Source organism: Schistocerca piceifrons, chromosome 2 (assembly GCF_021461385.2).
Source record: "Schistocerca piceifrons isolate TAMUIC-IGC-003096 chromosome 2, iqSchPice1.1, whole genome shotgun sequence".
In the NCBI taxonomy this organism is placed as follows: domain Eukaryota; kingdom Metazoa; phylum Arthropoda; class Insecta; order Orthoptera; family Acrididae; genus Schistocerca; species Schistocerca piceifrons.
In genome coordinates, this window is record NC_060139.1 from 260662949 (window position 1) to 260688389 (window position 25441).

Consider the following 25441-nt stretch of genomic DNA (forward strand, 5'->3'; position numbering starts at 1 on the left):
ACCTGCTGCTAAACACACCAACATTTATTCAAATAAATTAGACCCACATGTCTGGCCCTCTTTGCAACTTTCATTTTGCAGGTCTAAACTCATAGGAAATACAAGGACGGGAGAATACACAGTGGTGTGAGGATAGTCTACCACTTAATTTAGGATGTGATGTGGAATAACAGCCAGTCCAAAGGAAAGTTAAACTGTAGACATTCTGAGCTGTGAACATTAATTTGTCTTCAGGACAAAATGGTAGACTGGCTTGAGTAGTAATGTTAGTGAGATGATCAACATTGTAAGGCATGGAAGGGGAACAGCTTTGCTGAAATACAGCCTACCACCTAACCCTCCACATTTCTTTTTCCTTTCTCATTTTTTATTGCATTGTTCCCTTTTTCACTTTTAAATGTGTCTCAAGAGAGTACTGGAATTTTGCTTCCTGAAATCAAAGTATTGGCCAGCTATTCTGTCTCTGTGTAATTTTCCAGTTCAAATAAATGTTGACTTGGATATAAGCTTTGAAATGTGTTATGGAATAGTAGTGGAAGTTCCTTGTTAACTTTAGTAGGTTTATTTACATTTTACAGAAAAACCTGGAGACATTATATTTCATTCTGTCATGTTAAATGGAAAGAAAGTGAATTCATTAGGTAATTTCATATGCTTATTTCTGTATAGCCTTAGATCATAGTAGCACCATTAGATAGGAGTTTATTATTCTAGTTCATTATTGATGTATGTAAATATTGTACTAAACTGTCTTTTGTTTATATTTTCAGCTTTGCTTGCTGAGGCCAATAGGAACAAACAGACTCGTTTCAGAACATATCGTGTTGAGAAGAATTATGCTGTTTCTAGTGGGAAATGGTGAGTTCCACTTCTTGCTACTTAAAGGAAGCACTGCTATATTAAATATACTCATATTTTCAACAGAGATATCAAAATGTCTAGACTACTAACTGGAAGACTGTACTTAAAAAACCAACATCATTTCAGTAAAACTACAGTGAGAACTTAATTTTAGTGATCTGTAGCTGTGCCCTTTTTCATCAGTATGAACGTGTTTGCCTATTCTTATTTTGTCAGTTACTTTCAGTATTTCCTCAGACATATTTGTCGATTTTCTTCTTCTGGTTATATACATAGCAACATACTGTAAAGTCCCTGCCAGAGAGTACTGTTTATTGTTTGCATAAAGTTTCTTCCATTGCTATTCCCAGATGATGGATGAGAAGAATGACAGCTTACAATCCTCTGTGTGATTTTTATTATTCTAATTTTAGCTTCAGAGTCTACTGCAATGACATCTAGGGGACTGAAGATTGTAGTGAAGAAGATATTGAAGAAAATCTTTTGTTATTTCACATACACTCTTCCATTAGGCATATGAACCTGTGATTATTTTCACTGTCCACCTTTGTATACTCTTGATTACTGCTGTTAGCACAATCTCTTATTAATTCCACATCCTTGAGCTGCATTCAAATATATTTTCATAGGAAAGTTACAGTGACTTAGTATCCTACCAGATAAGTGTAGTCATCCATTTACTATACTGCAGTCTGGGCTATCTGATAAATCGACTTCCTCATCATTTATTGATAACTAGCTGTATGCAGCCATACTCTGGAAGGAAGGAAGGAAGAATGGGTTTAACATCCCATTGACATCAAGGTCATTAGAGGTGGAGCACAACCTTGGATTGTATCAAGGATGGAAAAGAAAATTGGCCATGCCCTTTTGAATGAAGACATTCCGGCATTTGCCTGGGACGATTTAGGGAAATCACAGGAAACCTAAATCTGGATGGCCAGATGCAGGTGTGAACCATTGCCCTCCCGAATGAAAGTCCAATGTGCAAACCAATGCACCACTTCACTCAGTAATGCTTTTCTGTGGCTCAGTCTGCTTAAATGTAAAAGAAAGAAAAGAGAAAGCACACTTTTTCTAATATGTATGGGAATTAGATATATGCCCAGATCTCCCCTTCCCCTTCCTTTGTCCATCTCCTGCTCCTACCCCATCTGTCTGCCCATCACCTCCTCCCCCTCCCTCTCTCTGTCCATCCTCCTGCCCCCCTCTCTCCACCTCCTTCTACCCCCCTGTCTCTCTCCCCCTCTCCCAGTCCATTGCCTCCTCCCCCCTTTCTCTGTTCATCTCCTCTTGCCCCCACCCCTGCTTTGTCCATCTCTTCCTTTGCATTTTCTAAGTCCATTTCTTCCCACCCCTCTGTCCATCCCGCCCTCCCCACCCCCAGTCTGACCTTGAGTCTTGCTTCTTGTTATTTCAAATTCAGATTCTGTAGAAGTATTTTTATCGTAAACCAGTAAGCTATAAATACAACTTTTCTGTTTACTAACAACCTTCTACTGTTGTATATTTTATAATGTTTCCCTATTATTACATCTATGTAAAGTCATATATAACATATATTTATATATTACATATATTTTAAAAACACACACATCTTAGAATTCAACATTGTGCCAAAATTTCAAAGCAATCAGTCAAGAACTTTTAGAGATTTGAGATTTTGAAGAAACGAAGATCTATGTATGTACATATATACACACATCAAAAAAAGTTTTGCGTCACCACAGTTCCGAGAGTTCCAGAACCTATACAGAAAATTGGAATAGAGATCAACATAAACATCATTTCTGCCCTTTTTATTGCTCATGAAAACCACACATTGCATGTTGTACCACCATACAGCAAGACTTTCAGAGGTGGTGGTCCAGATTGCTGTACACACGAGTACCTCTAACACCCAGTAGCACATCCTCTTGCATTGTTGAATGCCTGTATTTGATGTGGCATACTGTCCACAAGTTCATCAAGGCACTGTTGGTCCAGATTGTGCCACTCCTCAATGGCGATTCGACATAGATCCCTCAGAGTGGTTGGTGGGTCATGTTATCATGTTATCATGAAGGAAGTCATTCACAAGATGTGCATGATGGGAGTGCGAATTGTTGTCCATGAAGATGAATGTTTCGCCAATGTGCTGCTGATATGGTTGGTCGGAGGATGGTATTCATGTATCGTATAGCTGTGAAAACAACTTCCATGACTACCAGCAGCATATGTCGGTTCCACATAATGCCACCCCAAAACAGCAGGGAACCTCCACCTTGTTGCACTTGCTGGACAGTGTGTCTAACGTATTCAGCCTGACCGGGTTGCCTCCAAACACGTCTCTGATGATTGTCTGGTTGAAGACAGATGTGACACTCACCAGTGAAGGGAATGTGATGCTATTCCTGAGCAGTCATTCAGCATGTTGTTGGGCCCATCTGTACCGCACTGCATGGTCTCGTGGATGCAAAGATGGACCTCGACACAGACATAGGGATTGAAGTTGCTCATCATGCAGCCTATTGCGCACAGTTTGAATCATAACGCAATTTCCTGTGGCTGCATGAAAAGCATTATTCGACATGATGGCATTGCTGTCAGGGTTCCTCTGAGACATAATACGTAGGCAGCAGTCATCCATTACAGTAGTAGCCCTTAGGTGGCCTGAGCGAGGCATGTAGTCGACCGTTCCTACCTCTCTGTATCTCCTCCATGTCCAAACCATGTCACTTTGGTTCACCCTGAGACGCCTGGACACTTCCCTTGTTGAGAGCCCTTCCTGGCACAAACTAGCAATGCAGACGCAATTGAACCACGCTATTGACCGTCTAGACATGGTTGATCTACAGACAACATGAGCTGTTTACCTCCTTCCTGGTGGAATGAATGGAAGTGATTGGCTTTCAGACCCTTTCCACCTAATAGGTGCTGCTCATGCATGGTTGTTTACATCTTTGGGCAGGTTTAGTGACATCTCTGACCAGTCAAAGGGACTGTGTCTGTGATTCAATATCCACAGTCCATGTCTGTCTTCAGGAGTTCTGGGAACTGGCTTGATGCAAAACTTTTTTTGATGTGTGTTGAAAACGTAGGTGTTCCTAATCGCAAATCCCTGAAAGTTTTTGACCGATTGCTTTGAAATTTTGGTACAATGTTCCATTGGTATACACACATGTTTTTATTTCCCTATTTCTGAAATATATTAATACATAAATTTATATAAATTTAATAATAGGGAAATGTTGTTACAAAAATGTCTCAAAAAGTTACATATACATATATTATACATCATACATTAAAGAATTAGGTACCTAAAAACACACATTATGTCATGTAAAAATATTAAAGCAACCACTCAAGAACTTCCAGAAGTTAACGATTTTGAACAAACCAATTTTTACATTTTTATAACATTGTGCCTTTTATTACATATATACAAGGTAGTGTTCCAGTAGATATATAAAAATGTGAGTATTCAGATGCAATGTTGTATCAGAGTTTGACAGCAGTCAGTGAAGAACTTTCAGAGATTTGAGATTTTGAAGAATGAACATCCGAATTTATACTTATATAGAAACTGTAAATGTTCCTAATTGCAAATCTCCAAAACTTTTTGACTATATGGTTTGAAATTTGACACAACATTCCATTGGTACACATGTTTGTTTTTATATACCTATGTTTAAATATATTTAATATAAAATTGTTTATAAGTTTAATGATAGGGAAACATTACAAAAAATCTCAAGAAGTTAAGAGTGTGTGTGTGTGTGTGTGTATAAAAGAAATAGATGCCTAAAAACGTACTTGTATTAGAATACATTGTTGTGTCAAAATTTCAAAATAATTGGTCATGAACTTTCAGAGATACATGGTTGTTTTCAGTTCTGCAGTCATAACCAGTTCTGAGACTAAGCACGATCTCTCAAGCTTTTTCATGCTAGGAAAAAATAGAATCAGAAACTGCAGAATTTTGTGAACATAAAGGATGTGACAATAGCCAAAATAGCATAGCTTTTGATTTTTTCTTGGGTAGTATGAGTAGGTTAAGCAGTTATCTGAAACACTCTTTAGTTCTGATACCTACACTTAAAGACGGAACCCTTGATGGTGTATGTCAGTTCAGGAAATAGGGAATTGCAGAACAGAAGGCCCAGTAAGTTGCTTCATCAAAATATAAGGGATATTCAAGTAGAAAAACGTAGTTGAACTGATGATAGACATTTATTCTAACATTATTTATATTTCACAGCATCATTTACATAGATAAGAAATAAAAGTCTTTCTTTAGGGGGATATATTTTATCTGGTGACGATAAGGAGTATATCTTTCAGTTAGGAGGAGTGGCCATTTATGCCAAATGTAGTGTTCACATACAAATTTTTGAATAATTTGCAGGAGTGTGTGAATTTTCTAGAAAACATCTGTAATTGTAGTCCTCTACAGGTATCCCAGTTGGCACTATAGTAATATCCTCTCAAAACTTGACACTCCATTAAATTTAGTTACTAAGAAATAGTTCCTTTTAATTTTGTGAGAATATTTGGATATTGACTTTCTGACTGATTCTCCAGGGAAAAGATTGTTAATGGATCTACTTTAGTCATGGCTCAGACAGTGTACTTTCCAACTAGAATACAGAAAGTAGTAGCATAGATATCACAGATGAGATCTCTAGAAATTGACCTGTAGTTGAGAGGCCCATTTTGAGAACAATTAGTAATGAGCTATTAGATTGTGATCCACCAATGTTAACACTGAAACGAACCGAGGCACAGTCAGAGTCCAAGGAAGTAAATAAAAAAATTAAAGATGTGGTTCCACTTGTAATGAAAACATTTTAAGACATCTCAGATACACTTTGGAAGGAGTCTGCACTACAGACAACTGTTTTCAAAGTATCATTATGGGTCCAACACTTTAACTTGGCGCCTCTCTGATAGGAGAAATTCAGGTGACTTTTTGCCACTCCAGAATATTTACACTCATTGCCATCCTTAGCTACATAAGGAGCATCATTGGGGCAAGTAGCCATTGTGAGTATAAGTTTGGTTTGTGTGACCAGTGACTGTTAATATTATTTACAAAAATGAGTGAAGAGGTTGTACTTATCTGACTAGCAACTCAGTAACTCAAATATTAAAGTGATGCTCACTTTCATGTCACTTGGATGATGTTTTAATGGTTAACCCATTACATGTTCGTTTCTGTTATCAGCTGTAAGCTGACTGCCCTGAAAGAAGGAGATGAGGCTTGTTCTGCTCCCAGCATCCACCACTCCTGGGCCAAGTAAAAGTGTACTATCTGTACTTCCATTGATAGTTACCTTCCCTCAAAAATTTCAAGAAGAAATTCAGTACTAATAAGCAACCAGTTTGCCATTAAGGCGATAAAATGTTATGTAAGGGGAAGCAGAAGGTGCCTCACTATATAAAGGACAGTCAAAGACCAGTTACATAATTTTACTAAAGGCAATATTGTAAAGTGGGAAAGAATGTTACCATATTAAAACAATACATTACACATAGAATACAGTTATTTCTGGAGATGAAATGAAAGCTGTATGTTCAGTAGTAACTATGGAAGTACCAGGGCAGAAGATGTGTCTTCAACATATTAAGCGTGTTCTGTGGGAGAATAATACTATTGTTGATCCACCATGTTATTTAATGATATCAAAAGAAAGATTCACGTATGAAAACTTTGGCCTATTTTAGTCACATATTTTCCATTGCATACTGATATGGGGACATTCCTGTTACATCAGTGAAATTCTTAAAATTCAAGAAATAATAATCAGAATAATGAGTGAAGTCAATTCTTAGGATCACTGATGACCCCTCTTCATTGGTCTTAAGATGTTAACTGCTGTGAACTTGGCACATCTATGCAACATTACTTTATGCCAAAAGCAATTTAAGTGAGTTTCACTCCAAAGAGAATATACACGTTCACAACACTAGACGCAAACATAGACTGACAAAAACTGTGAACTCTTATAAAATAACTTGCTTAAAACTATCCAATAAACTTCCAAAATGTGCTTGGTCCTTGCCCAACAATATTGTCAAAGTTAAGATTTATGACTGGTTACTGAAACATCTGTTTTACAAGATAACAGAACTATATGAAATAAACAAAATTGACTTTGGATTTTAAGAATATTTGTAAGAGAAGTTGAATTAAATTTTGTAAGAACTTCTCTGTAAAAATATCCCATTGTAAGCAGTCAGCGTGAATAAAGAACTGAATTGAATACCTTCAGGAGGTAAAATTTTTAGTACTATCAATAGTTGCCCATAAAAGTATGATAAATTATCCTAGCTTTTGGAACTATTAATTCCTTGCACAAGGAGGAAAGAGGGATTGGGTTCAAGACAATTAAAAAAAAGGGCAGGTCACTCAAACCACAGGATGAGAAAGGTCCACCTGTAGTGGAGGCAAATATAAATTGGCACAACAGAGAGATCAGGAGGTAAAAGGTACTATATTGATGAGCATAGTGTCAGCTTCTGCCCAGACATGATGAGGACAGAGTGAGCAGTAGAGGTGGATTACAAGGGGTCCTCTCATTTTTCATTATTATTATTATTATTATTATTAGAATTTTTAATTGTGTATTTTTATTTCATTATTTTCTTCCTTCTTCTTTCACCTATGGACCATTGTTATTTCACCCCTTTCTTCTTTCTTTTTTTCCACATTTGTCTCATCATTTATCAATATTTCTCTCTCACTTCCTCTGTCTAAGTAGCTTCAGTCCTCTTTATGGGTGTCTCATGGAAATCTTTCAAATCTTGCAACTTCTCTCTGAATGGCAGTCATTCCTCAGTATCTTATGGTAAATTTGGAGTTCATCCACTATGTATAACCCTGAAGACTAGATCAGAGTAATTAAAACATGCACAGAGACATTTAAGCACTCACTCTTCTTGCATTCCATATGTGAATGTAATGGGAAGAAGCCCCATTATTTGGTATAGTGGGAAGTACCCATTGCCATACACTTCATATTGGTTTGCAGAGTGTAGATGCAGATGTGAAATTTACAAATAACAGTATCCAATTCATAACTGCAGAACAAGACACAGAAAAGACTTTCATATGGTCAGCAGAAGGCTAACATAATAGAAAAAAGCATATATCAAGGGAGAAATACTGTATGATTCACTGCCAGATTAACTGAAATCATTCTCTGGATGAAATTTGAAAAATGAGCTGAAACAATAGCTCATATTGAAATGACCATATGACACAGAACTGACTTGAATTTGCCTTGGAAATATAATGAGAAACTTTTTTAAATGTAATGATTAATATCACTCATACACAGTTGTGGTTAAAAAATTCCCTCTTTTTGTAATATAGAATTTATAACTTTTATGCACATATACCATGTATGTAAATATCCTAAAACTGCTTATGTGAAAAGTTATATAGATTGTCACACAATTGTAAAAAAATAGAACTCTCTCAAAAGCAAAATGTTAGTGTTACCAGTTGGCCAAGTAATTAGTTAAGTCAAATGTTTTATATAAGGTCCGGCAGAAAAACCTCCCCTTTAAGGAAAGCTAATAAAAACAAAACCAAATAAGGTAGAACAATTTTATTTATACTAAATAAAAGTACATATTATGCCATTTTAGAAAATACTCTTATGGTCTTACTTTTTAAATAAAACATCCCTTAAATGGCTTCCTGCACTGTCGACACACTGTTTGAGTCTTTCCCTGAAGTTATTCATTACTCTTTGAGTCATTTCAGGTGGAATAGCTTCAACCTCTTGTGTAATTGCTTCTTTCAGGGCTCGTAAAGATTGTGGACGTTGTTCATAAACTTTTGCTTTTAAATAGCCCCAAAGAAAGAAATCACAGGGCGTTAAGTCCGGTGATCGTGGGGGCCAGCCAATGTCTCCACGCAACGAGATCACATGTCCAGGAAACATTTCCTTCACCAATGCCAGTGACTGCCGCGCTGTGTGGGCAGTAGCACCATCTTGCTGGAACCATACGTTCTCTATTTCACCAAAAAGCTCCCTTAGTTGCGGTTGGAGAAAGTCGTGGAGCATGGCACAATAGCGTTCACTGTTGACGGTTAAATTCCTGTCATTTTCTTCGAAAAAGTAAGGACCGATCACTCCGGAATTTTAAACAGCACACCATACTGTTACTTTAGGGCTATGAAGTGGTCGTTGATGAAGTTCTTGGGGATTGTGTTCACACCAGTACCTGCAATTTTGGCTGTTCACTGTTCCGGCAAGATGAAAGTGTGCTTCATCAGAAAAAATCACAATATCGTTGGGACGAATGTTCCGAAGAAGGTCTTGGCACAAACTTACACGGACACCACAGTCTCATTCACTCAGTTCCTGCGTAGTTACAATTTTGTAAGGATGCATTTTAAGATCTCGATGCAAGATTCTTCTCACACTTCGATCAGATATCCGTAATGCTGCCGCATGCTTTTTAGCGGATCGTCGAGGAGATTATTGAACTGAAGCTCTAACTGCATCAACATTTCCGGGGCCTGTTGCAGTCCGTGGTCGTCCAGGTGGTTTCCTTTTTAATGCGGAACCTGTCTCACGAAAGTTAGCAACCCAAGAATAAATTGTTTTCTTATCGGGAACAGGGTCCCGTCGTCCGAGCGCAAAGCGAACGCGAAAAGCACGTTGAGTATTAATAGGCGATTCGCCATTTTGAATAAAATCTTCCACTACGAAGGCACGATGTTCACCAGACCACGCCATGGCGTACACTGAAAACGGCACGTAGGCAGCTACTTAACGACGCGCCCCCCACCACTCTGCTCCTTCTACTGTCCGCTGCACGTTACTTTGTAATCGGGGAGTTTTTTATGCCGGACCCTGTAATTCTTGTGATTCTTTAGCTTTTTGGAAGTATTTTATTCAGGATCTTCTGTAGAAACGTAGTGATTATGTCTTCACTGTAAGAATAATCTCCTATGCCACTGACTCAGAAACACACAAACTTGTTCATCATACCCATTGTCACTGTACAATGCCCACATCATCATAGTCTGGGGCAGCTCTTTCCATTCACAGAGTAAATTTGTCACCCAGAAGAGGATATTCAGAATGAACTCTGGCGTCAGTTTGCAAACTATGTGCAGGGCATTGCTAAAGTGTCTCAGAATTCTAACTCATCACACTGTACATATATTTGCTTACTGAATTTGTTGTTGGAAATGGAAATGCCATGTGGCTAGGGCCTCCCGTTGGGTAGACCGTTCGCCCGGTGCAAGTCTTTCAAGATGACACCACTTCAGCGATTTGGGTGTCAGTGGGGATGAAATGATGAACATGGAAGGAAAATTAGGGTTCAACATCCAGTCAGGGATGAGCTCATTAGAGATAGAAGAACATGCACTCATTCAGAAGGAACTGCAACATCCAGTCAGAGAATATACAACAGAAAAATGATTTACGTTTGGGTTGCAGTTTTTTTACTATGGTTTTAGAAGGTATGTGCTGTTCTGCAAGTTCAGTTTTCAGTAGGCTTCCTGCAAAACTGGAAACCATGAGTAATAAACCTCAGCTTTTCAAATTTAAGCTGAAAGGCTGAAGGCTGGCTTGTGGCACACTCGTTTTATTCTCCACCAGACTTCTTCACACTAGTTAAGACCCTTTTGCTGTAATGTGTTACTTATTTGAGTGCACATGTGTAGTTTTCTATTTTTTTCATTTTTAAAATTTCTTTTATTAACATGCTTTGACTTAATGTATGCTTATGATGTTGGAGTGCCTATGTTATTCTGATTATGATGCATGCATGCATGCATGTCCAAAGGAACTTTGCATCATAATCAGAATAAGACAGGCACTGCAATATCATATTTATCTGCCAATACTGGGTAAGAGACTTTCAAGTACAATGTCTAACCTGTTCATAAGGATGTACGAGTTCGGGTTATAGACGCATGGTTGACAACATATAGAAGTTTGGGTCTGGCCGTGAGTTGTGCACGGATAGCCAAATGGTCCAGCACAAATTTTCATCATCATCATTCCATTCTACAGCTGATGGTAGTCCTTATTTCCAATTGCGAATTCATTAGATGTGTAATGTGTTTGATTTGTACCATGACCTGTTGGCTATAGCTCACGTTTCCATGAAATTCAAGGAAAAATGAAGGTATAATCTACATTCCAGAACATTCGCTGTCAGTATTATATCCTCTTTGTAAAAAAGGAGAGAAGTAGGTTTACCTTCCTGCCATTGACTAGTGTGTTGATATTTTTCATGCTTAACAAACCAATTGTTCATATGGGTCATGGATCCACTTTCTAACAGCTGCTACACTTTTGTTAGTGTATGCCTTTTATTGGTCTGCATCCCTGAAGGATCTCCTTCATGGAGAGATCTTTTGAACACAATGAACAAATAGTACTGGTGCTGCTTTGAATTCCGTTTTCTTTGTGGATTAAAGTAAATGGCTCATGTCAAACGTATTGTCACACCCCCAGATGTAATTTTGTCATCACTGACATATCCTTACATGTTTAAAGTCTTTAAGTTTAAGTGCTTCTAGTTATTTGTACTATTCTTTGTGTTCCTTTATTTAGGTACTTTGAATTTGAGATAATGACAGCTGGTCCCATGCGTGTTGGCTGGGCTCGAGCTGACTGTAGTCCAGGCTGTCAGCTTGGAAGTGATGAAACTACATGGGCATTTGATGGCTACAATGTAAGTTGCATGCCATAATCATGTGCATATAAGTTGGAGCCCTGTGTGTGTGTGTGTGTGTGTGTGTGTGTGTGTGTGTGTGTGTGTGTGTGTGTATTGGGAGGGGGGGGGGGAGGGGGGTATAGAGATAGATAGAGAGAGAGAGAGAGAGAGAGAGAGAGAGAGAGAGAGAGAGAGAGAGAGAGAGAGTAGTATACACTATGTTTTTGTAAGTTTGTTTTTCAGTTTCAGGCTTATAAGTTTGTTTTTCAGTTTCAGACTTATAAATTTGTTTTTAAATTAATTTGGAAGAGAGTGTAATTGTTGCAAAAACACATAAAAGACTGACCTGTCAGTCTTTTATGATGTTTTGGTTCCTAATAATAATAAATTTATGGGCTGTATCACTTGACTCATCCGTTATAGATAGGCCTCTTAACTATTTTCACATTTGCATTATTAAACTATAATTTTCTCTTTGCTATAAAAATTCAAATGTTGTTCTTAAAAACCCATTTAGTATAATGACAAATGATTGAAAATTAGTTGCTAGATACTGCGTTTGACTAGCAAAATAAACTTATGAAATCTTCTTGAGTGCCTTTCAAGCAATAATATCAAATTACGGCAACTGTTTGAAATGTTTCTTACATATTCACATGAAATACTGCTTTATAGTTTGCAATATGTTGAAAACTTTGGATTCTAGTCAGATGAACCTAACAAAACTGTAATACTTCACATGAAGACAAAACTAAAAAGTTCTTAGTAAAATTTTCCAATCCTGAATGTTATTGCTGTTGGATGCTCAGGAAGAATTCATTGCTATTTTTATGACTTTGGCAAATACATACGACTCTTGTTAGTCATATTCTGTCACAGACATGTAAATCATACATTTGAGATACAAAATATATTTTGTGTAAGACACATGCTCTGTGCAATTGATGGTGAGATATTCATATTGTTATACATCATAATGCTTTTCACCAGTTCAAATCAGAGTAAATAAAAACACTAATTTGTGCAAAGATGTTATTCATAGTGAAACAAACTAGTGTGTTTCTGTGAGTATTTTAAAAATATTTTGTTCATAATTATTGTGGTGAAACAACAATTTAAATATGTTTCAGAATAGCTTACAAAATACTTACATCAGAATTTTAGTTTTCTGTTATCTGATATGCTTGATCTCAACATAGGCTGTCAAACTACACTTTGGGGCTAGTGATCCCTTTGGCAGACAGTATCAAGTAGGAGATATTATCGGCTGTTTCCTAGACTTGTTTGATAAGACCATCAGTAAGTAAAACACCTGTTTGGTATTGAGTTGTGCCCAAGACTATAATGTGGTCTGCGAATAAATTTAAATGCAGATCAAAATCTGAGAAAGTAGCGACAAAATTTTATTGCCCGCACTACACACAGCTTCTCTGTTATTGTGTGCACAAAAAGTTTATTATTTGCACCTATTCTCATTAAATGGATATAATGAAACACTCGTGTGAAAAATGATGTAAGTCTTGGGCATTACTGTTGAATGAGAATGACTTGCACTGGTATGGAATGACTGAATGTCACAGAATCAAACAACTGCTTGCTCCTCTGCTTGCCTTGCATCTTATTATATTTCTCTCTAACAGATGTTCTTACAACCAGCAAACACTGCTGAAAAGTATTGATTTTCTATGTCTTTTTTTCTCAGCCTGTTTTGGCAAAACTTCATTTCAGTTTTGTAGCATATAGCTGTTAACTGTTACCACTTCATGTCATAATATTGTTACAAATTAAACTTACACCTCAGTGTGTAAGGGAAAGTTCTTTCCTGGAATATGACTTACTATCTTCTAATCCATGTTTCAGATTCCTCTCTTTCTCTTCATTTTTTTTAATAGTATAGCTTTTGGGACAGCTATATAAAACAAGGATCTCCTTCCTCTATTTAAACAGTAGGCATGTTTCTTTTCTTTTTTACCAATGACACATAACTTACGGATGGCCTTTGTGTAGAATATATTTGAATGTGACATACACTTCACTACTGAAGAGTGTATTAGGTCTTTTTGAAGCAGAATAGCAGTTGGAAAGAACAGAGGGAGAGGGAGAGCAAAGTGGAAGAACTAGGAGGAGCAGGATGATACATTTTCATTACACAATCCACATTTTGTGCGTTAGCTCTGTAAATCTCTGACAAAACTATGTGTTTCAAAGAAGATGGTACTGAATCTGCAAAATCCTTTGGATTTATTAAAATGATTTCTGGCAATCCAAGGATATTTGCAGTTGTACCTTGAAATTGACAATGTTTTCTCTTAACAGCTCAAACAAAATTAATTGTCTTAGATGCATGACAGAGAAATCCTATACATAGTTTAGACGAAAGAGAAGAGCAGCACCCTCTTCAATTTCTGAAACGAATACAAATGGTTCGAGATGGCTGAAAGACAAAGACAAGATGGCACAAACACACAATTTAAGTATTTAATAAGTTTGTATTTCATTTGTTGAATAATAAAATTTGCAATCTATTGTCACCAGCCCAAAGTATCTTCAAGAATTATCTTGTCAGATATGTATTTTAGAAGGTAGAAAAATCACCTTAAAATTGGAAATGACTTTAATAGAGTAATCACTTCTTGCACATAATGTAAAGCTTATTCTAAAATTTTTGTTCTTTCTTCGACAGTGCCCAAAAATAAAAATTTTCTTGAAACATATTATAAATGACTTATATATAACATGAAACAATGGAAAGGGCAAGTTGGAATAACAACAATATTATGAAAAGGATGGATTACTGCTCACCCCACAGAGGAGGTGTTGAGTCGTAGACAGACTGTTAAACTTTAAAGCTTTCGACCAGGGACAGTGTCTGTGTGTATGTGAGTTATATTTATGAGAATGTGTGTGTGTGTTCTCAGTTTCTGAAGAAGGCCATTTGGCTGAAAACTTAAATGCTTAACAGTCTGTTCTACTTGTCTGTGACTCAACACTTGTGTGTGGAGACTAGCAGTCTATCCTTTTGGTAATATCGTTATGTACTACTTGTTAACATGTGATCCAGAATCTTAAAATTTCATGTGAACTGTTGAATAATTATTATGTATTGCAGGTGTGATGTTGCACACTGTAACGTTTGTACCTCTTTTGCTGTAGCAGTATGTTTCTTTGATGTAGCATCATGTGCGTGCAATAAAATGTACATCTCATTTAAAAGAAAGAGCAAAGCAAATCTTTAAAGGCATCTGGGGTTCAAGCAGCACCAAGTGATGACTGTGTCATCCATCCACCTAGGGCTTAATTTGGACATCATTATCAAGGAGCTTGTGGTTAGCATACTCCTCTTGTGGCCATAAATGTTGGCATTTTATAAATGGGGTTCCAGGTAGTTCCTCAGTTGTCTACACACAACTGTGTGAGTTCAGGACCCAAGTATAGATCCTCTACATGACTGTCCAACACTCAACTGCTCTACTGTGTGAGTATAGCAAAGGAGTCTGAGAGCCCTTCAGGCAACTCTCAGTTTTCATTTTCATGATAAGTGTATTATTCATTGCTTTCATTAAGGCTGCCAAGCTTCGCCATTCATGCAGAATATGCAGAACCAAAGCTGGACTAATTGCCGGTAATGCAATGGCTTATAAACATGCAGTATTTATATGGGTCATTGCTAAAGGCCAAGAGAACATTTGATTGTATTGCTGCAGAACAGTATCCTATGCCATGCAAGTCAGTGCAATTTGCAGGGTCATATGTCTACTATGTTTATTTTCTACCTCACATACAGTAGAGCGTCCTTCGTTTCTGAAAATGGTGTCATAATTGTTCATCTTGATTTTGATGAGTTCCATTTCCTTGTAAGTAACTCTTACAGGCTGCACCAAGTAAAGATGGTACTGTATAAGACTTCATTCATTTGACTCTTTACTATGGTGCTTGCTGCTGGATGCTGAGTTTGATATACATCAGCTGTGACCTCAGGTTGTGCCTTTCATTCAAGAATGGAACTTTCAGTTTGCTTCAAAGTGTACACTCCAAGAAAATTCTTCAGATTGTCTTGGATGTTCTGTCTGGGGATGAATGCACAAATGTCATTAATAAAAATTTGAATCTGTATCATTTGTAGCTGTGTGTTTCTAAGTTGCTACAAGCTTAAAAGAAATTGTTGAAGCCTCAGAAGATGAGTAGCACAACCAAAACTGTTTTGCATAATAAAGTCATCAATAATTGTATACTGGTTGCATTAACCAAGTATTTGTCTTCTGACTCAAATATTGTTAACATTGTTAATTTTTACTTTCATTCAGTACTACATATGGCTTTGACATATGATAATAAATACATTTATACACTGACTTATTCTGTAAATACATCATTTCATTATCACTGTGTCTTTTGCTTGTGTTCTGTTGTGCAGCATTTTCGGACAGTTGTCAACAAATATGGCAACACATGTACAGAGTTTATCAGAAATATTTTTAAAAAGTTGGGAGGTGGATTCCTCACACCAAAATGAACAAGAAAGTGCACTGAAACATATATCCCAACAATTATTTATTTTTTACTTAGTGATGAAAGAACATTTTACAATGTACTGAAGTCAGAAACTTATAACAGTTGTTCAAAATATCTTCAGTTTGTTGCTACAAATGCACTCACTCTTTGAATCATTGCTGTGGTATCATTTCAAACACTCTCAGATAGTGTTGAATGGTTTCACTGTCTTTCATGATATGTAGGCAAAGAATCTGTTCAATTTTATAGGTGGCCCCACAGATTCCGATCCAAACGATTGAGGTATGTGGGATGTCTAGTGCATGGAACTGGTTCCTTCCACACTATCCAGCTTTCATGATAGATATCTTCCAGTGTGTTTAAAAGAAAGTGATAAATTTCTTAACCACATACTTCTTTTTATCTGCAACGCTACATTCTGTAGCAAGTTTGGAAGAGTGGTCTGAGTAAAGTCTTTGTAGACATCACCTGTCAGACTTGCTGGGAAAACATATGGACTTACTAAACAGTCACCTACAATTACACCCCACGCATTAGTCTTAAATTTGCATTGTTTCACAAGAACTTGGTGACAAACGTTGTGGGAGTGCTTAAGAGGGTGGAAGCAAGTGGAGAACAAATTAAGTATTTTTTATTAGATTTTCAGTTGCGAAATTTCCAGAATGTTATTTCCTTAATAGCTTAAAAATGAAAATTGCCAGACGTGTTTATGTATAGACTTTTTTCCTTGTTTTGGTGTGCAGAATCTGGCTCCAAAGTTTGTAAAAGTATTTCTGAGGCACCCTGTTTGATTGAGGTCCACAGTACTGTGTTAAGTGGTATCCAGAGCTTACTTACATTTTGTTTGATTTAAAGGAAGTGAAGTATAATTGCGGGCAAGCCGAGACGTTCGGCAAACAGTGGCAAGTGGGAGACGTGGTCGGAGTCTTCCTCGATCTTGTAGATCGAACTATCAGTAAGTCAGGAGGATTATGAATTGCCTTTATGCATTCATCTGAAAAGTAGAACAGCTTTTACAAACACTATTCTTAGTGAAGGCATGTGAAATATTTTTCAAGAATTCACTGTGTCATTTTTATTCTGAGACACTTGTGAAAGTAGAAATTGCTATATTTATATATGTAACACAAGATTGATACTGGACTAACTCAGAGTGGCATAGCTGTGTGTACGCTGCCATTATATTTTATATATGGTTTGTTCTGATAGTATTTACTTGTGAATAACATATTTTGAGCAGTATCAGATTTTGAAGAGCAATCTAGAGGCATTTCTGAGCTTCAGTAGTTAATTAATGTGCTTTATTTTTAGCCTTCACATCACTTCATGTGTAGAACATTTGTTTCAGTGTGTGCCACATACTACAGCTTATAATTTCTTATACTTACAGTAGACATGGTTGTTACTCTTTTTCTACAAAACATTCAGTTGAAAAGTCTGAGATTTTGTAGCTTGATGGGAGGAGTTTATCAGTTGTTGTGTGCTAAAGGGAAATACAGTAATCTCATGTGTTGGTTCCTGTGCTTGTGCCATATTTGGTGGTGATAACTACATATCAAATGATTGTTATGTTTGCATTTGTTTCAAGAGAGAGCTGATTGATCAGTTTTACTAAGATCTCCAGTTAGCAAAAAAGGCTGTCGTGAATGATTAATTCCTACATCAAACACTCTGGTATTGGCCAGTTTCTGGTGTAGACCTAATCACATTTTGCTTTACTGCCTTCATGGTCTGTGGGTGTCAGAGCAGACTGATATCTTAAGAGTGGATCAAATAAAAATGAAATTTTCATAGAAAAAACATTATTGTTCTTTAATTTATACAGATCTACTTTTTCAGATTTAATGATCCATTTTATATAAGCAGATTTTTCCACTGGAGACAAAAGTTTTTAATGCTAATTTTTAAAAATTCTATGATGACATATCACAGATGAATAAGCTGCCAAAATATGTGTTGTGGGGCAGATTCTGGAATGACTGAAAAGTTCTGAAGGTGGTGGTGCATTTTTATGACCAGCCAGCTCAAAGTTGGTGACAGTAGCTGACAGCATTAACATTCCTGCATCCATAAAGTAAATTGATCAGAAACTTCCTTTGCACTCCAAAAACGCCATTGGCATCTCTTGTCAATCAGGCAGCTGTGCTGTGATGGTAACAAGCACTTCTTCACAGCATCAGCATATTCTCCACATTGGCTCTCTTTAATTTTGGATAACCCAAGTCTTATCACAAATGACAGTTTCTGCTGAAAGCGATCTTTCATTCATACATAGCAAAGATAAATCCTACTGGACTAAAGGAACAGTCCCTTACTTACTTGGATACAGCAACATTGAAACAGTGCGGTTAACCAAAGTGGCTAAAGATCTGCTTGAATTGAGCATACCAGAAGATGACATTTAGAACATCTTTCAGTAGTGTTCTGAGTGACAAAAGGTTTCAGGACAAATCTCCCCATAAGAGACAAATAACTACCTTCTGGGTGCCAGAGAGGAATGAACTATATAATCAGAGAATGTGTCTCTCTGATATTCTCAACATTTAAATGGATCCTCCCCTCCATTACTTGCACATATTATACTGTTTCTCTGTTCTCTATCTTCCCATTTCTCCTGTCAAAATACTTGTTTAAAAGCTAGCAAGTGAAGTGTCACAGTGGTCAGCACACTGAACTCACATTTTGGAGGACAATGGTTCAGATACCCAACCACCCATCCAGATTTAAGATTTTCGCTAAATTGTTACAGGCAAATGCCAGGATTGTTCCTTTGAAAAAGGCGTGACTGATTTCCCTCCCCACCCTTTCATAACCCAAGTTTGCACACCATGTCTGCATTGTTGATGGGATGTTAAACTCTGATCTTCATTCTTGTTTAAAAGGTCCTTTAGCTGGGGACTTTAAAAAATGTGGCCTGTCATTTTTTGTGTTTCAGTGGATGACAAGAGGAAACTCCCCTTCAGTTTAAGATATTGTTGACCTTGTGGAACTTAGCTAATGTATAAAACAGCTTTCTCAGTTGTGAAAGTGGAAGCTGCCCTACATGTTCAACTTTTAAAGCTAGAGTCCCACACTTAATGCCGCAGAAAAAAGGAAGAGTCGGTTGTACACCATGACTTAAGTTGTATACCTGTCTTGAGCTGCATAGAGATATCAGTTTTCAGTCATGATAGCATAACATAATAAATCACAGACTCACAAAATTAAGTGTTAAAGAGTAAACCAATGTTTTTGTCAACTTGGAACAAAGACAGTATGTGTCACTGCCAAAGTGTGGCTCGCTCCAAATTTTGTCCCTGTTGTGTCAGTACAATTGTCTTTTCCGTTTGGTAACTTCTTTCTGCAGTCAACCTCCTTACTTGGAAGAGAAATATGACAAAACCCATTATTTTATGGTACTTGAAAGCCCCGTGTGGAATAGAAGTAATAGATGTAACTATTCACTATTGAGTTGAGTTGTGGGGTTGATAGGCACATAAATAAGATGAAAAGCATTGCTAACCTTTCTAACCTTTCAGACTATGTCCTTCCTCACAGCTAGTCAACACACACACACACACACACACATATATATATATATATATATATATATATATATATATATATATATATATATATATATATATATATATATATATATATATATATAAAAAGAAAGATGATGAAACTTACCAAACAAAAGCGCTGGCAGGTCGATAGACACACAAACAAACACAAACATACACACAAAATTCTAGCTCTCGCAACCAATGGTTGCCTCGTCAGGAAAGAGGGAAGGAGAAGGAAAGACAAAAGGATATGGGTTTTAAGGGAGAGGGTAAGGAGTCATTCCAATCCCGGGAGCGGAAAGACTTACCTTAGGGGGAAAAAAGGACAGGTATACACTCGCACACACACACATATCCATCCACACATACACAGACACAAGCAGACATTTGTAAAGGCAAAGAGTTTGGATATATATATATATATATACACACACAAAAACAGCTACATTGTCTCAGGATTGCAGTAAAATGCAGCTGAGGCTGTGTGTGTGTGTGTGTGTGTGTGTGTGTGTGTGTGTGTGTGTGTGTGTGTGTGTTTCTTTCTAATTTGCTCTAAGGAAAGACATTGTTGGAAAGCTTAGCAATTTGTAGAAACTTATTATAATCTTACTGAAACTAATGTCTTGAAACATTGCCTTATTTCAAGAAGAGGCTAATGTTTCAGTACACTATGAAGAAAGAGCAAATAGTAATGTAAGTTATAATGTCAAAGGAATCATGGTTTATTGGAGCTGAGTTAATTATCTTATCAGAAGCAGCATCAGAAGCACTTGGTAGAAGGAAGCAAACAGATGTGGAAAAACGGCACAGAATTTGGGACACAGTAATTACAGAAGCTGCTAAAGAAAAACAAATAGCTTATTTGAAGTTTCTACAGGAAAAAACATCAGTACAGTGCAAAGAGCACACAAGGAGTCACGGGACTCATTCATAAGCAACTTAGAGCATGACATACACAGTAGACAGCAGTGTTCATACAAGATCATGAAAACCCTCACCAAGGAAGAAAAAGACACTGCCTCGCCGAACATTATACCCAATGAACAACAGACAAATTGTTATACAGATTTTTGGTGTACACAGAAGATCGAAGATGACACAGAAGAAAGTATGTGCAGTGAAACAGTAGATCCAGTTACTATGGATGAACTACAAGATGCTTTGAAAGGCACGAAGAACAGAAAAGCTATTGGAATAGATGGAATAAATGCAGAGATAATTATATGTGGAGGGTTACCTCTATATAAATTACTTTAACAATTAATAAATGAATATTGGACAAACTGCAGGATCGCAGACCCTTGGTATACAGTAGAAGTAATCCCTCTTGTCAAAAAATGGAAACATAATGACTTGAAAAACCATCATGGCATCAGTCTTCTAAACACTGGCTACAAACTGTACTCAAAGATAATCAATAACCGTATGAAGAATATCACAGAAGCTATTGTTGCTGAAGAACAAAATTGATTTAGATGAGATTGTTCATGCAATGAAAATGTGTTTGTAATTAAAAACATTACAGGAAAAAAAATAATTTAATACAAAAATCCCTATGGCCTTTATTGAATTTGAGACCATGTGAGCCAGGATAGCATATGGGACATTATGTTTGAATGTGGATATCCTTATCACCTAATAGAGAACTTGACATTGTGTCCCCTTGCAGGCTGTTAACAAAGGTGCGAGCATATGGAATAAGTTCACATATATGTGGGTGGCTCGAAGACTTCTTAAGCAATAGAACCCAGTATGTTGTCCTCGAAAGTGTGTGTTTCCCAGAGACAGGGTATCATCAGGAATGCCCCAGGGAAGTGTGGTAGGGCCACTGTGGTTCTCTATATACATAAATAATTTGGCAGGGTGGGCAGCAACCTACTGTTGTTGGCTGATGATGCTGTGATATTCAGTAAAAGTCAAAGATGATTGACTGTAGGAAGATACTAGACGACTTAGACAAAATTTATAGTTGGTGTGATAAATGGCAGCTAGCTGTAAATGTGGAAAAATGTAAGTTAAAGCAGACATGTAGGAAGAACTAATCTGTAATGTTTGCTTATAGTTTTAATAGTGTCCTGCTTGACATAGTTAAGTAGTTTAAATATCTGGGCATAATGTTGCAAATCAATATGAAATGGACTGAGCATGTGAAAACTGTGGTATGGAAGGTGAATGGCTGACTTTGGTTTATTGGGAGAATTTTAGGAAAGAATGGTTCACCTGTGAAGGAGGCCTCTTATAGGACACTGGTCTGACCTATTCGTGAGTCCTGCTTGAGTGTTTGGGGTCTGTGCCAGGTTGGATTGAAGGAAGACATTGAAGCAATTCAGAGGCGGGCTGCTAGATTTGTTGCCGGTAGGTTCAAACAACACGTAAGTGTTCAGAAATGCTTTGGGAACTCAATCCCTGGAGGGAAGATAATGCTCTATGGAGAAAATTTAGAGAACTGGTATTTGCAGCTTACTGCCAAACAATTCTACTGCTGCCAACATATATTGCACATAAGGACCAAAACCTTAGGTTTGAGAAATTAAGGCTCATGTGGAGGTATATAGACAGTTGTTTTTCCCCACTATATTTGTGAGTGGAACAGGAAAGGAAATGACTAGCAGTTGTACAGGGTACTTTCTGCCATGCACCATACTGTAGCTTGCAGAGTATCTGTGTAGATGTAGGTGTAGGTAGTGAAAAGTCTTTACAAAACTACACACATTGTAATAAACACAGGTAGGAATCAATTAGAAGAAATAACAATTAACCAAGGTGTTAAACAAGGATGTGAACTATCACCTACCTTTTTTAATATTTATGTTGACTTCAAGCTTCACAAATGGAAATGTAAAGTAAACAAAGGAATTAAGATAACGAATGAGGAATACCTGAATGTATTTTTGTTTGCATTATTATTCAAAAGAATGAAGATGGCTACCAAGGTCAGTATACCAGATGAATGAAATTTGCAAGAAGAACAACTGTAAAATTTATAGCAGCAAAACAAAAATTATAGCATTCTGAGGAAAATACCCAGTCAGATCAAAAATTGTTTTTGATTATTCTGTTTTAGAACAAGTGAGTTAAATCTCTTATTTAGGCTGTGATTTTGGATCTGATATCAAAAAATACACAACTTCCAAGCTGTCTGTGGTACCATTAGCAGAACATCGGGCCATAAAGTACAAAAAGAAACCATCATAAAATTCTGTAAAGTAATGGCAGTTCCTGTGTTATCCTAAGGAAATGAAAGCTGTGTTACCACAAAAGAACAAGAAAATAAAACTGAAACAGCAGAGATGAGGTTCCTTAGAAAGACGAAGTGCTCCACAAGAATAGATATGAGTAGAAATGAAGATATTAGAACAGAATTAAATATTTTCAGCATGAATGAAAAAAATCAAAAATATGGTGAAGATTGGAGACAACACCCCATGAGAACGCTAGGTCACAGAATTCCTCAGAAGATCCTGAACTACAAACCAAATGGGAAAAGAGATATTTGAAGACCTCAAAACAGAGGGGAATGGTTTTTTGTGAGTTTGGAATACACAACAGCCTAATCCTTGAAAGGAAGATGATGACGATGATGTCTTATGAGAAATGAAGGCATGATATCCCAATAGGTTATTCCAAGAAATTTTGATCAAACTGCTGGATGTCAATAACTTGCTGCCATGACATTTCAGCACAGTCTTCTGGCCACCATCTGGAATATGTCGGTGAAAGTACACAGCTCTGTTGTTTAAAACCCTGTGTCATACACGTGGTGTATGGAGTTCACACTGTGCATGTGTTGCTAGAGTGCATGTGCGTAGGCTGCAAATCTGTGTACTGCTGTGAGCACCCTTCATGGTAAAAGCTCACCTCATTCATATCAGATCGATCATTTTCACATAGTAAATTTACAGAATGACACCGGCTACTCAGTGCACAAAGTTTTTCCATAATGTGTTTCCATGCATTGTCTAACTGGAAACAGACATCCTGATTGATAAGGCTCTCAGACATTGTATTTACACTGATTTATTGATAACAGAGTCCCAAAAGTGTGAGATATTGTCCACAATTGTTAATTCATTAATTTGATGAAATCATCAGATGACCAGTAGAAATATAGTGTTCTGCAATAGCAGATTTGCTGGCTTGGAGGAATTGAGTATGCTGCTTGTATGCACTCCTGAACAGTGCACGTCATGTGCTGTGTATGTGATTTCACACCACAGCAGAGTGCCTAACACATATCATAAAATAATACACCTCTTTATGTAAGACTATACAGGCTTTATGAATGGGGTTTCCTTAGCTTTTATGGCCAAAAAAACAGGTGTTGATGTTGAAGGGGCAAGGAAATGTGTATATGACAAATTTTTTACTGAATCAGTTATTATACAAAAGCATTAATGCAAGGAGGCCATAATGCCCTACCCTTAAACCATGTAGTACATGTAGGTAAAACAGTAAATTCTAGAAAAAAGAAATGAAATATTTCCTTGTATCCATTTGTGGGGTTTCAATTGTTGTTGTTGTTATTGTTGTTGTTGTTGTATTATATGTATTTCTAGCCGCATGAAATCTATTCTGTAATAATATCAGTATTGCAACATTTACACTGACGGTATGTTCACAGATGTATCACTGACTAATAATTTTTCTCTAAGTGTTTTGAATGTTGTTTCTATTGCACCAAAAGCAAGTGAATCCTCACAAAGTATTTGTTATTGAGTTACAATATTTCCAGGTATCCTTGTTTATTATTGAATGTTTTATCACTTTCACATGTATGATTAATGTTTAAAAAATCTTAATTATTGTTGTAAAGTGCCTTCCTGTGAAACCTATGCATTTATATACAGCACATAGCTTTAATGATTTTATATAGCTTTTAATAGAGTTTTTTGTGAGTGAGTTTTGACCCCTTATTAGCATGATAATTGTTTGATTTTCTTAGTACTTCTCCTTTTAAATGTTTGTGCAAAGTGTTGCTGCAATCTTGCTTCTTTTTTTGTAACTAGAGTTTGACAACAAATTAAAAACTCCTTCTAATTTCCACATCTTGAGTAGCTATTTTGTGTGCAGATGAAAATTAAATTATTATATCTGATCATTTTGTTTGTTTGTGCAGATATGGTGTCTACCCCATAAGAAAGCACTGAAATACTGCATGCATTGTTGTTTTATTAATTAATATATTAATTTTCAATTGCCTTTCTAACATTTTTTGCGTATCATGTTTGTGTACAGATAATTTACGTATATTGACATGTGAACCATATTGCTTAACATTCTTTTGTCATTTGGACAGTATCTAGCACATAAGAAAAATTCAACTTTTTAATGTATTGTTAGTACTAAGTGTACCTGATAGAAGAGACACTATAATATAGGATTATTGAGTTGACTAGTAGATTTCCATATGTTTTATGAAGCCTAATTGAGGTGAGGCCAGTAGGGAGCTGCTTACATATAACGTAAAAATTGTATTCGGAAATTTCTGTTTTAGCTTTCATGATGATGCCATGCACCATCCAGATGGTTCCTTCCAGTAAGGCTACTGATATATTAGAATCATAATATGTTAATATTTTGAATTGAAATTCATGCAAATTCCAACTATACTGTCTGTTAGCTGACTTGTATCTTTCAAAGACTGAAATATGTGACTTAGATTTACATTCAAATTCAGCACAACAAAAACTTAATATGTCATAAAAAGACCAGCTGCGAAACATACTTGTAACCAGATATCTAGACATTGTTCCACAAGTTTCTCACCTATAAGAATCATTGTTTGTATACAGCCAAGAAAGTTGCAGCAAGGAAAATGTGTAATTAATTTTACCCCATAATATATA

General features: G+C 36.6%; 1 protein-coding gene across 1 annotated transcript in view; it reads left to right on the plus strand.

Annotated features, from left to right (window-relative positions):
• Nucleotides 1-25441, plus strand: part of LOC124776932 (ryanodine receptor) — a 694095-nt gene that overhangs the window by 282996 nt on the left and 385658 nt on the right. Inside the window, exons 25-27 of the mRNA XM_047252151.1 lie at nt 771-858; nt 11433-11553; nt 16903-17002. Coding sequence (XP_047108107.1) covers nt 771-858; nt 11433-11553; nt 16903-17002 — 309 coding nt within the window. The remainder of the gene's footprint in view (nt 1-770; nt 859-11432; nt 11554-16902; nt 17003-25441) is intronic.